Genomic DNA, 14,699 nt, shown 5'->3' on the forward strand with positions numbered 1-14,699 from the left:
TCTGCGCAATCACGAGAATTCTTTCCATTCTCGTGATTTTGTAAATTTGAATTTGGTTCTTTCTTCTTTTTGTTTTTTTTGTTCGAGTAACTGAAGAAGACTGATGAAATCAGTTGAAAACGTTCTTATATAGTTAAACTTTTGCTGGAATTTAAGAAAGGTGTTGTTTTTTCTCTTTATGGTACTCTCAACAACAACAGCTACATCAGGGAAGTTGTACCTTTCCTTCAACACATCCCTGGGGCTGTATTTCAACAGGACAATGCCCATCTATGTTGCTAGGAATGTTCTAGACTTCTTTTCAGCACAACAGATATCACTTCTTCCTTGGCCTGTCCATTCACCAGACATGTTGTCTATTGAACATGTCTAGGATTTCGTGGGTCAGAAACTCATGGTGATGCTCATCTTGCAGCCAATATGGATGAACTTTGGGTTCAGATAGAAGTAATCTGGAATGCTATTCCTTAGGCAGACATTCAAAACCTGTTTGATATGATGCCATGACATGTAGAAGTTCTCATTGCAGCACACCAAATACTGATTTTTGGCATGTAATATTATTTGATTGCTTTGCAAATTTAATCATTTCTTTGTATCACTACAGGTTAAATGAGGAATAAATATCATTCATTTCTGATGATTCCTTCATGGTGTTGTAGTTTTTACAAATATGAGTTTATATTCTGGAAAACATATTTCAATACAACAACAACAACACAAAACAGCAGGTTGTATTAAATAACGTACTCCGAGTACCTTTATCCGGTATGACAAAAAAAACAAAAGAAAAAGTTCACCACAAACATTTTCAAACTGCTGTGAGTTCTTCCAGAAACTCTATTTTACACTTGAGGAAGAACTCACAGCAATTTGAAAACGTTTGTGGAGAACTTTTTCTTTTGTTTTTTGGTCACGCCAGTTATAGGTTCTCAGAGTACATTAACGTATTTCAATTTCAGTGATCTTAAAAATTCTAACTTCATATGTAATGAAAGATTTGACATTAAAAAAGAAATTTGCCAAGAAGTTTTACAAAACATTTTGCCTCAAAAAATAAAATCTATTTTTATTTTTACATTCCATCACAATAAACATACACATCAAAATTGCTTAATGGAGATTCAATTATTAAATTTTCATCCACGTGCTTTCAGATTTCATTTGTCCATCTTCAGAGTTGATTTCTGGTTTGAATATTTCAAATTCCTCCAAAGATGTTCTAAATTCAAAATAATCTAAAACATCTATGGAGAAATTCAAAACATTCAAACCAGAAATCAACTCTGAAGATGGACAAATGAAATATAAAAGCAGTTAGTTGAAAATTTAATAAGTGGATCGCCATTAAGCAGTTTTAGTACTATAATTTTACTTACATCATAAATATTAAAATTTTACATTTCATAATTAATGAATACTCATAAAAAGGTGTGCCTATTTACTTTTATTTAGATAAAATGTTCATAGTAAAATTCCTAAATATAAAGAAATTTAAATTTGATAGAATTTATGATTATAATTCATTGGTTAAAGTTTACCTAGGAAACCCCAATTGCCCCACTTCCGGTCGCCATTTTGTTTGCTGTACTAAGCACGCGTACTACGTTCAAAAAATTATGCAAATTAGTATGTATAATTTTTTTGAAAAAATAATAATTACATTAGTAAAAAATAAATGTTTTAAGATTATTTTGCAAGTTCAGCTAGCTATGAAATATAAAACAAACTGTTACTCACGTGTTTGACGCTCTGTCATACATTTCCTTTCCGTTTCTTCTCGCTTTTCCTTGATTTGCGATCCCTATCGCTGATGTTTCTATTTTTACTTGATATTTTTACAAGTTTTTTAGTTTCGCCACACGAATGTACCTTACTTTTTTCCCCCTTCTTACACTCGTCGCTTTATGGAGCAGCTGGTTTGGACTCCGGTTCTTTTCCATTTCGGCTCGATTCCGGATCCTTCTCTGCACACACCTCCTACAACCCACCTCGTCCCCTTCAATTTTCTACCTTTCTCGTATTTTCTCTTTGCAATTGCTGTTTCGTCTATTTCCACAACTTTATTTATCCCGCCAATCTTAAAAGTACATAGGTTATTAATGGAAACCATCATAACAAAACGTAAAAAGTTTGCCTAGTCGACTGCTGTTTTTTTGGAGATTCCCGAAGCTCCAGCAGCAACAGTTAGCGAACACTCTAAACACAGTAGGTGCCAGATAAATGACAAAATACTCTCCCACGACAAACGACCACATTTCCCTTTAAAGGTTCCTTGGAAAGCTGAATAATTCGTCTTGCAAACATTACATCGCATCGATACAGAGTTTTTATCTGCTCTATACATTAATTTACGACGTTTCCCACATTTGTCGCATACCTCTTCTACATGTTGCAAATTCGAGAATATTGCAAATTTCACATCACTAGGCATTTTCTTATCTATTGCTAAATCATCAAAACCAGAGTACATTAATCTAAAGAAACGACCGGAGGTACAATTAATCCAAAAATTTTCAGAATTAATGTATGCAGTTTCCATTTTGTCGCAAAAAAAAAGAAAAAAACGTCTTACAACAATTACGAATACGATAGAATTATTAAATTTGCTGCACGTTGCATCACAAAAAGTAGACGGAATAAAAACTTACCTATTTACTATTAAAAAGAGCAGAAAGTAGCATTTTTTCTTCAAAAATGTTTAACTGGTGGAAAAAAAACCACTCGCAGCAGTCGAGCCGTCACGAAAAACAAAAAATTTGCATACGATAGTGTTATTTAAAAATTGCGCCACCTACATCGAATTTCTAACATCACCTGCCGTCGAGATTACCGGAAGCGCGGCCATTGGGGTTCCCTAGGTAAACTTTAACCAATTCATTTGCCACTTGTTATAAAACACAGTTTACCTAGTGTAGTCATCATAAATACACTTGGCTATTCTCTTAAATTTTGTTTTGTGTTTTCTATATAATATAAAATCAAAGAAAATAAACTAATATATGTTTTTATGTACAAACATCAACTTTTATAATCTATTAATTTTTTTACTACTATATCTTTTGTTATCAAAGCAATTTTGTAATCTTGTTAATAAATATCCATCAATATGGAGGTCACTATGAAAGTTTTGAAGTACAGCTTTATTTATTGGGCTGCAATTTTCAAATTGCACACCTATACATTCCTATTGTTGTCCGTCAGTCCTTCATTAGTCTTGAGAACAGAGTTAGATAGATGAAAATTGAGACCAGATATGGAAAGCTTAGAAGCCAGAGACCAGATATGGAAAGCTTAGAAGCCAGAGACTCTAACTGTATATGAATTTCTGCTTTGGAATGGAAGTCACATAATTTTTTTTTTAAATTAAATGATTATTAAAAATTTCAGCCTGGCATTATGATGTCAAATAAATAACTACTTGTTAAATTTTTCAAAATATTTTGCATTACATTGTATACACTTATGCATATGTTCAAACCATTACATACAATAGAATCTGCTTATTATGATCACTTTGGACTTGCAATTTTTGATAGCAGTAACTAGCTGGTAACATTAAACAGAGGATAAAAAAATTTTCATTATTGAACTCAATTTATTACAAACAATTATGACATTTGTATAATTTATTTTTATCACAATCTATACACTTAATATAACATTACACATTTATATATGCTACATTTCTTACAAACAACTGTTTTTGAAAAGAACAAAATTCATTTGAAAAACTTATCAAGTGTCATGTGTTGTTTGTGTTTATTAGCTCCTGAATATAATTATCATAATCATAATGCTTTTTGAAGCTTTTTGCTTTATATTGCACACCATAATGAAGAATTTGTAGCATTTCTTGCATTTAGGCATAACTTGGAGGACTTTCTGAAATTTATTCTGTAAATAAGTTAAGCCATTTTCTTCTGATAATTTGGAGTTATCATTGGCAATATTTTGACATATTTGGAGTCATTGTAGTCACCATTTCAATATTGCTATCTACATCTACCCATTTTCAAATTTGTCTTTAGACATACCATCTGGAATTCTTCACAACTTTCAGCTGTAAGACCAGTTTCTTTGGAAGCATGTGTTTATCCTCACTCACAGCAACATGTTTAAAAAAAAAGATATGTTTCAGGAAAAGATCTAATTTATGTATTTTCTTAAAATTCTTATCCTGCACATGATACGTAAAAGATAAAAGGTATGCTTTGATTAAAAGTAAGTTTTGAAGAAAAAAGTCCATTTATAAATTTCTAAGACTTCTTATTGTTTGTTCCCAAATGTAATTATCACAATTGATAACAATAGCCAAAGTTTGATTACAATAGTCAAATTATTTTTAACTAATTTTATGCAGTGTGTTTTGGGATGGATCAATTATCATAACCAAATTCCATTGTATATCTTCAAACTTTCTAAAAGTATATTTAATTAGATAAGATCCCATGCTTCGATGAGCTCATCATCTCTGAAGACACTTTGCTTTTTCACTTCAACTGTACCTTTGTAAGTGGAAAGAGATCAATGTCACAGAAGCATGATCAAACCTAGGTGATTGTTCAAAAAAGATAGATCTAAATTTACTAAAATGTATGTGTTAGTTGAGTTTATTATACTGAAGCATTGTCATGATATGCCATGTTTCCAATTGTAAATAAGAAAAAGCTCCTTTAATCAGTTGATAAGTTCTGCAGACACATTTTTCTATTTTTTAAGTACTATCATTGTATAATTACTCATTTTCCAAAAAAAAAGTTATCATCATCTTTTTTCAACTGGATGCAACTGTTTATTGTTGTTAGTGTTTCATCATCATCATCATCTATAATCCATAATTTATCACATGATTTCAATAGAACACTGTAATAATAAAACTAGGTTTCATCTCTGTGAAAATGGAATTTACCAGCTTTGATCACCTATTTTCATAATTTTTAATGTTTCCTGATAACATTTTATTTTAAAATTGCACAGTTCACTTGACAGTCAGTATGAGATTCAGAATGCACAAACTTTTCTCATTCAAGCAGAATTCCACAAATCGTTCATGCACCATCTTCATTGTTGCCTCTATTTGATTGTATGTAATTCTGCAATCTACATTCAGCAATTTTTGAATTTCAGTAATATTTTCTTTATTAACAGCATACACTCAACATCCTTATTATGAATCATTACTAAGAAACTCTCTTCTTTCAAATTCTTTATATCATTGAAAGATAGTTACAAAAATTGGAAAATTATCATGAAACACTTTTTCTCTTTTCTAACAAATGTCTTCTGCAGTTAAACTGCATTAAAATTGTACAATAAAACATTTTATCCACAATGCATTAACCCCAACATTTTTTTATCTCAACAAATTTTTAGGCAAGCACATCTCAAAACTTTTATAGTGACTTTCATACAAACCTAGTTCTCTTTTCTCTTCCTCTTTCATAACCTTTATATCTTAGGCTATTGTTAAATTCTATTCTTATTTCTAGACAATTCTTTATATATTTTAGATTTTTATAATGATTGTGGTTTAATGGTTTAATTTCTTTCAAGTGTTAAGACTTTTAACTTGATACTTATAAAAAACTAACTTTAATGCTATCTGAAATTAAAGTAGTTATGAAATCTTGGAATAAACAACATTAATGAAAACAATAAATTATTACTTTGTTAAAATTTTGTTGTTGAATTATTACTTTTAAATCTTCATAATATACTATCTACATTTTAAAATACTTAAATTCAATGCAAAATTATTACAGTATATCTAAATATTAAATAATATCTGATTTTAATGTACAGTATTTTTTTGTATAGTGAAACATTTCACAAGACATTAAAAATTAAAAAAAACAAGCATTTCAAGATTAATTTTAATACTTTAATAAAATAAATTTTATTCACATCATTTCATGTTTGCATATAAGATTGATTTTATATTAATATTTTTACTTACCACTTCATTAGATACACAAAGTGGATAACTTATTTTGTTTTTCCATTTGTGTTCAATATTTTTCCTTATTTCAATGCTAAGTTTTTCCTGAACTGGTTTGAAATGTGAATTTAAATTTTCTGCAGGTTTTTCCTATAAAGAAATATTTTATTATTCTTCTTATTAGGTTTTTTTCTTATCAAAAACTATTCATTTTTAAGTTTATTCCATAAATTTAATAATAATAAATGAGTAGTTTTAATAATAATAATACATTATATATATATATATATAAATGTATCTACTAGCAGATGAGCCTGGCATTGCTCAGGCAAAAAATAACAGCAAAGATTATTATTATTAGATTCTTTCATACTTCTAACACTTATATTATTTGTTTTATCTGACTTCAAAGGTTATTTTATGTAAGGGTTTATCACATTAACTGCCCAATCTAACACATTTTAAAAATTCTTTAAATTGTGTACAGTAGAGAAATAAAGAATTTTTAAAATGTGTTAGATTGGTCACTCAATGTGATAAAGTTACGTAAATTAACCTTTGTAGTTATATAAATCAAATACTATGATATAACAAATATTAAAACATATTTCTGTCCTATTATATGGTTTCAATTTTTATTTCATATTTCTATTTCCTGGTCTAATAATCATCAAGACAACTGTACTTTCAAAAAGTCAACGAAATAATTGTTTGCTATTTTACTTATATAGGAGAAGGTGGGGTAATTGAGAATGCAGGGTAAATCTGAACAATGCCATTTCTCCATGTTTCGTTCCTCTGAATCCTGCATACCTACACTCTTAGAATAGCTATCCCTATGGTTAGTGTTGTTACGTTGTTAAATATTGTCATATGAAGTGTGTGCACTGTAAAAAGCATTAAAATATTTTGCTTAATTTGATGTAAGTTTTGTTGGTTTGGAGAATTGATGGTTTCCTAGTTTCTTGTACACCTAACACCTAAAACGTTGTGTTAGGTGTTTAGTTTCAAAAAGTGCATCTAATGAAGATTTCATTAATTAACTTCAAATTCTAATGGATCAAACAGTTTTTGTTTTAAATGTCATTTCATTGTCATTTGTTCATTTGAGATAATTGCAAACAATTCTAATTGGATTAATTATGACCATTTAGAATTACTCGAAGTTGATGCTTTTCATTTCAGATACCACCAAAATATATCAAGAAAATGGCAACTAAATATAATAAGGATGACCTTAAGCTAACAGTAAAATATGCGAAAAATAAAAAACTTATGCAGCATTATCAATATTTTGGAAAATTTACTAATATTTTATTTTACATAAAACATTTCAAACCAGTGTATTTTTTGATAAAAAAAACACATAGAAATATATCTGTAATTACAAAATATACTATAAATACTTGTCTAAATTATCTTTAGTTCTCATAAAAGTATTGTTTTTTCAGTGTAAGGTTTTTAAAGGAATATGATTTATCAGTTTATTCCATATAACTGATAGTATTCTTGTAGTGGACCAGCTTTATTAAATAATAGTCATGGCTATTATTTTAAATTGTATATTTCTGTGGTTAATATTTGAGGACACGAATACTCTAAATATTTTATTAAGAAGTTAGAGTATTTAGAGTATGCGTGAAATCAAACTATACTTGAATTGGAAACTGGTATCATTCTGTACAATGAGTCTTACTTTTTAAATATCAATAATAAGGAAATAATTAAAAAATACACCCACTATATATTGTAAACTTTACATATTCCATTTTCTATTAAAAAGTTTGTTTATAACATAAATATGTTACATATCTACCTACATAGTTCACAGTATTTATTAATTTTACATTGTTTCTTTTAAGTTTTCAATTCTCAAATAGTAAATCTGTTTACTATTAAAAAGAGCAGTTATTTTTTCAAGCTTTAAGGGTGAGATGTGGTTGTTGCTTGAGGTAGTTTTTATTCAAACAGAACTAGTATATGTAATACAAAAAATTGAAATATATAATCTTTCATCCTATTTAAAATTATTGTATTTAGTATAAAGTGTACCTAGGTAACCCTAATGGCAACGCTTCCTACTGTTCATGCTCACGACAAACTCCTCCCAGAGGGGAGCTGCCGGCAGGGCACCCAGTGTTTGTCACTAGTTATTGATTCATGGTAGTTCTTAAACAAAAGAAAAAAAAAGGAAACATCTACAAAATATGTAGTTAACCTAATCAAAGCATCACCATTGGGGTTACCTAGGTACACTTTAACCTACATATGTATATATACAGTGGTGATATTCGAAATATTTAACAAAGGGTTTGCTAGCAGAAAAGGGTATACTATAGATTACCACCTATGGAATTTCGGATCTTTGGGTATATATCTGAACTCAGGAGACCAAGACGAGTTCAACGATACTCTACTTTTGGACCGGAGACAAAAAATAAAAACGTTATACTTTTTTCCAGCGATCGCGCGATGATAGGGGGTTGCGTCGCTCTCTCCGCTAAGTCGGCTTCGCTATCGCAATCGGGAATCGCGTCGCTTGCCATTAAAATTGCCTTTAGTAGACGTTTTCCCCCTTTTTTACTTTGTTCAAGAACTACCGTGAATCAATAACTAGTGACATTTAGCACATGGCGGCCTGCCGGCGGCTCCCCTCCGGGAGGTCAGTCGGGAGCACAAACAGTGAGAACGGCCACCATGTTCGCTGCCATAAGTAACATTAACCGAAATGGCAATCGCGCGATGATCGGAAGTTGCGTCGCTCTCTCCACTCTCGTATCGCGTGTTTAACCCTACTGGAGATGACCGTAGTCCGATGTCATGGTTTGCAGACTTTACTGCAAGATGACAGTACTAGCAACTATGGTGCCATCTTCGTGAGAGCATTAAAAAGTATGGTAACTTTTTTATTTTTCGTCTCCGGTCCAAAAATAGGGTACCGTTGAACTCGTCTCGGTCCCGAGTTCAAATATATAATCAAAGTCCTGAAATTCCATAGGTGGTAATCTATAGTACACCCGCAGAAAATTATGTATATAAAAATATATATATATATATTTGAACACTGATTTCATTTAGAATATTTTAAAAAGTTAAACTTACTATATTTCTTATCGAACTAAATAATCTATTAACCAAAACTATGTTTTTTCTTAATATCTGTTTTTGCCAAAACTTAAAATGATTCATTTTTCAGCTAAATTGCATTATCCTCTTCTCTTAGAATAAACCTAAAATATATATTAATAATGGAAATTAAACTGAGTCAGATAATACGAAATTCTGTTTATAAAGATATTTATGAAATTTTGTTAAATATACAAGATGTTTTTTTCATTAAACTTTTAAATTATAATTCTTACCTTTATGTATCCGATATTTTATCTTTATCATGTTACAAAGTATTTTAAAATTTAGAAATTATACTTTCAAAACACGTATAAATACGATACATGCTTTACTTAAATTTACCATGTGACAAATTATTGTAGAAACACTAGCGACGTCTTGCGGATTATATTGATATAACAATAAAAAGATATTATACATTTTTTTACTAAAATCGAAAAAAACCAGTTGTAAACTTAACAATATGTATTCTACTATAGAAAAAACAGTAATAGTAATAATTGTAATAAATTATAATAATAATAATATATTATTTCTTTGAATAAAAAAGCAGGCAAGGACGCTTGCTCCACTTTCCCGGCACGAAAAGTTAAGGAAACTATTATAAAGGCCGATAATTTTCAAATATATAAAATTTAAATAATAAAAGCTTAAAAGGTGTAATTTTTTAAATTATGAAAAATTTCTGTATGCTATTTAATTTACTACTGAATTACTGTATAAAATACTATTTAAATTTAATAAACACAAAAGTATATTAACGCCTTAACGCCCATTGACGTGCATAGACGTCCAGACCCGAGATAACTCGGGCAAATTCCATAGCGTTACAAAAAAACGGTACTTTGGGACCCGAAAAATTTTTTTTTGATCTTTGAAATGTTTTGTCTCCAAATTTTTTGAAAATTTTTTACCCGCGCGAAAAAATTTTATTGCGATTTTAATTAACCTTTAATGACCTGCGATTAACGCTTAATTGTTTTTTTATGGGATTTTTTTATGGAACTTCATTCATCGTTCTAAAGTTCTAGCGCGCCGATTTTACTTCGGTAAAGTTATTTAAAGCTATTTTCTGATGTCAAAAACAACATCCAATAGTTTTTTAATTTTTTTAATTAATAGATTTTTTTATAATTACGTTTAATTAAGTCGGGGGGTCGGAAATTTCAATTAAAATCGTAATTAAAAAAAAATGTTGAAATATCCCGTCATCTAGTATCCACCCTACTTTTTACCCTTCTCCTCCTGAGAGTTTCATGAGAATGTCCCGCGAAAGACGACACCAGCTGTTCTCAAGGTCATCCAGCTGTGTAAACAATGACTCATTGGTGTCAAGTTTCGCGCTAAGGCGAGAAAAAGGAAATTGTACTTCGAAGCTTTTTCTTCAAAATTAACACATTTCTTTCGTTTTTTTCGTTTTTAATATTTTTAATTGAATTTTAATTATTAATTATGATTTTTTTAAATAAGCGCGGGAATTAACATTATTTTATAGTATTTAATAGACAAAGAAAACAACCAGTAAGTGCAAGAGATTGATACGTAGAAACTACACAATTAACTCCTTATCACCTCTTAGAAGGATTTTAACTTCAATATTGTGGTTCATAATACAAAATGTAGTTTGTCATCGTAAATATTTTCACAGGTTGAAACCAAAGTTTTCACAGACAAACTATAACTGCGAGCAATTGTTTATTGTGACACCGTCACAACGCTGGGGATGCAATTTTTAATCATATTTTAAAATCATTTAATTTAAAACATGTGCTCTCCACCTCAAATTAATAGTGGCTTGGCCCTGTACATATATACTTTTTCTTTAACAATAGAGTCGTGCCGGTTATCTATTAACTGCTTTCGGGGAGGGGAGTTTTGAATTGAAAAAACGTAACTTCCGGTTTGCATCGGAAGTTCTTATATAGTTAATTGGACCTCCCGTTCCCAAGGTTTCCATATCTGGTCTTGGATTTCATCTAACTCCGTTCTCGAGATTAAGACAGACAGTGGGAATTTAGAGGTCTACAATTTTTTTCCAATTTCAGTCCCCTGGAGGTCACGGGTCGAAGCGAACTAACGGATTGCAATGCCGATGGGAAAAGTCCAGCTTTGACTCTGAGTCTCGTAGACATGACAAAATTTGGAAATAAATGTAGATTCCTTCGAAAGCAAAATTGTCGCGTTGTAAGTAATGAAGGCAAAAAATAAATAAATAAATAAAAATCTTAGCCGTCAATAAATAAAATATCATGGCGAGCGAAAGTTTCAAAGTTGGATCAACACTTGCGGACTAAGTCGAGCGGAAGTGTGAGATTGATTAACCGATCAAAATAAGGATTTAAAGGACAGATCCTTTAAAAAGCCAGAAATTCAAAAAGAAAGAATGGTGGCTTCTCCCCGGCTCAGTCTGTTTTCCTCCGTGTCGGTTTCCCCGTTGTCTCGGACTTCATTTTCGTTCGGCCGCATTATAAGGTTTTTCGGTATTTTTAATATTAATTTTATCCAGTTTGACGTTGCATTAACACGCTAAACCCGTAACCCCGATGAATCTTTCCGTAAAGCGAAATAATATTGGGCGAAATAAATCGAAATTCTAAGAATTTGGTTGATTTCCTCCGATAGCCGAAAACAGAAGAAAAAGATATTTATCAACTTATTCAAACAAATTCGGGCAATTTTCGGAGATGGTCAAGCCTCAAGACGTAGAATTTAAAAAGATCGTCTTTTACCGCTCCCCGGTGGCCATTCTGCATCATGTAAATGCAGAAGATAATTTATTTATCAAATTCCGAACACAAGAAAATGATTGAAGCAAAATTTAAAAAAGAAAAAAAATATATAAATTAATTAAAAAAAATAAAATTAATTTTTTTAATTCGAATTTTTACGTAATTCGAACATTGTTGACGCGTCTTTTAACGTTTGTTCGAAATTCGTCACGCATGACGATTCGCAGTTCGATTCTGGTTGTGGTTGGATGTGCTTTTGTTGTTCTCTTTGATTGTGTGCTGTTTTTTTGCGGTTTGAAGACTTTTGCAGAGAAGATTAAAGATTTTTCAGGTAAGTCTTAGTCCGTATTGATCCTAGACGTAAGAATTTATTTAATATTACTTGGAGGATCGGTCCCAGAAGACATCTCGGCACATCGATGGTCGGCCGTTTGCGCTTCGGATTCGAATCTTTTAGATTTAAAAAGGCAGCTGCAGTCAGCATTTTGCTTTTCTCGGAAGAATTTAAGCATTAATTTAAGCTTTTGTTTTCACTGGACTAATTGCAAATTTTCTTTTTTTACAGAATGAAGACGTTGGTGCGGCTTTGGAGGCGGTTCCGGCGGAGGCAGGCGGTGGCGCCGGAGGGAGGGGGTTCCTCGGACGACGCGGAACGAGTCTGTCGTTCCGTGCCGTTGGAGGAGCGGAGGCTCGACGAGCGAGAGGCAGCGGGTGAAGAAGACCTTTCCCAAGTGCGCGTGGCGTGGCATCCTCCCGAAGTCGGGATCATGCGACGCTACACCCTGGGTCCAGTGCACTTGGCCAAGGTCTTGCGGGGGTCATCCGGTCACAGACCTTGCTGTGGAGGATATAGAAAATGACAGCTCGTCCGAGTTGACATTTTCTGGTTGGTCGCGTTCTGCCCGTTCGTCCGCGACTGCGACGCCACCGCCTTGCCGAAGTCGGAACGGGGAGGAATCAGAGGAGAGAGCCGCCGAAGTTGAGGGACCGTGCTGTCCATGTCCGTTTTGTCGCTGCGGACGGCTGCGGTTCCCTTGGCTTAGGCGGTGATCCTCTTCGATTTCCTCTTTTTCACCCGGATGCGACTTTCTTACCGGATTCGACACTTTTCACCCGGACTCGACACCTTTTTCCGGACGTGACTTTTCTTACCCGGTCGTGACCCACGAACTTGTCTCCCGAACGTGACACTCGGTCGACGATAACGGATTTGACTCCCGATTGTGACTACCCGACTCACACGTTTACTCCGGACGCGACATTCGGCCCACATTTCTTTACAAACAGCTGTTATGAGGATTGAGCTTCCGGTTAGGGTAGGTTAGGTTAGGTTAGGCTAGGCTAGGTCAGGTCCTTCGCTCTTCTCATAACACTGTTCGGGAAGAAAGACTGTCTGATAAAGGTAGGTAATAAATGGGTAATAAATATTAACCTTAGGTAATAAATGAATGAACTTCTCGTTTTCTCACAGTTTTTGTGTTTTCTGAGAACATTTGGGAGGGGAGAAGAATCTCCCTCCCCAACTTTACCACGAAGAGGAACAAGTGGACAAGTGAATATTTTCCGAAATCTCCGATGGTAAGAACTCTTTCGTTTCATTTTTTAACACATCTTATTCTCGTATCGTAATTTACTATTTTTCTGTTTATAGACATGCCGAAGATGTTCTTCGATCACACACATACACACACACGCACGGACATAACATCACTGTACACGAAGATATACACCGTTTAACCTTTACTCGAATCCTCGCACTGACGCACTTATATGCCAAGCGCCTCGTTCTGTGTAACTCCACACAATGAAACAACCCGAACACTCGCTTCCCACAAATCCAACCCCTGGGTCCTCGTCTCGGGAAGTGGAAACGCCAATTTTAAAGATTAAAAGACTTTAAATTGGCGGCCGAAGGGGCTCTGGTAATCACACATCTTGCATGGATTAAATAGAATTTCACACATTGGCAACAATAATTGTTTTGTGATGAATTTTTCTGTTAAATTTAGTGTGGTAAGTAAAGATCCACGATGTGGGCAGCCGAACTTGATATGGAACGGGACTTGACAGACCGCCCTGGGTTCTTCAAGAGCCCGAATTCGATGTCGGAACGGTAGACCGAAGTCTTAACCGCTCAAACATCCGGCCGTCACCTTGTTATACTAGGTATAACAAGTAGCGACACTTCCATATAAACAGTTTCTTATTTTACACTAGACACTTACACATAAATTGTTTTTAGTTTGTCGACAATGTACCATAATATATTATTTCGGTGAGAAATTGATCTTCGATGTACACCATTTCTTTCACGACGCATTTTAGAAACTTAAGTATGACGTATATTGAGGACGTTCTGTATTTAATAATAACGGATGAAATTTGATCCAATAATCTAGTGTCTTATGTCAGGAGTCATGGTAGTGACTAGTGACTCCTCGGCAAGTAAACAAGTCACTGATTGACTACATATACAGGAATCAGAGTTGCCGATTTTCGGAGGTCGTTTCTCCGTCCCTCAAACACTTATAGTAATTTTGTCGTTCGAAGGAAAATTGTTATCTTAGGTAGTGTGCAAAATTTCAAGATTTTGTATAAAGCGGTTGCCGAAATATAAGCAATCGAAAAGTGCAAAAATCTGCAAAAAAGCGGTATTTTCTTCATCCGGCACTGCAGACGATCGTAGAGAAAAACCACTGGATCCAGAAAGCTCAAATTTTAAATTAAGCCTTTCTCGTCTTCAGCGAAACTTCCGAGTCTATAGGTCAAAGTTCACGGGAGTTTCCCATTGAGCTAATTCAGTTTTACGGCTTCATTTTATAAGCATAAAATGAAGCCGTAAATGTTACGAAAGTTCAAATTTATGCAAATTAAAACTGACCGAGATTAAAGCAGTTCTC

General features: G+C 33.0%; 1 protein-coding gene across 1 annotated transcript in view; it reads right to left on the reverse strand.

The window, feature by feature from the left end:
* Positions 1 to 9,440, reverse strand: part of LeuRS-m (Leucyl-tRNA synthetase, mitochondrial) — a 42,515-nt gene extending 33,075 nt beyond the window's left edge. The window contains exons 1-3 of the mRNA XM_067288712.1: positions 9,304 to 9,440; positions 9,044 to 9,171; positions 5,960 to 6,091 (exon numbers count right to left, since the gene is read on the reverse strand). Coding sequence (XP_067144813.1) covers positions 5,960 to 6,091; positions 9,044 to 9,130 — 219 coding nt within the window. The 5' untranslated portion in view covers positions 9,131 to 9,171; positions 9,304 to 9,440. The remainder of the gene's footprint in view (positions 1 to 5,959; positions 6,092 to 9,043; positions 9,172 to 9,303) is intronic.
* Positions 9,441 to 14,699: the final 5,259 nt, after the last annotated feature.

The sequence above is a fragment of the Centruroides vittatus genome, unplaced genomic scaffold, assembly GCF_030686945.1.
Source record: "Centruroides vittatus isolate TY-2023 unplaced genomic scaffold, ASM3068694v2 scaffold_899, whole genome shotgun sequence".
Classification (NCBI taxonomy): Eukaryota; Metazoa; Arthropoda; class Arachnida; order Scorpiones; family Buthidae; genus Centruroides; species Centruroides vittatus.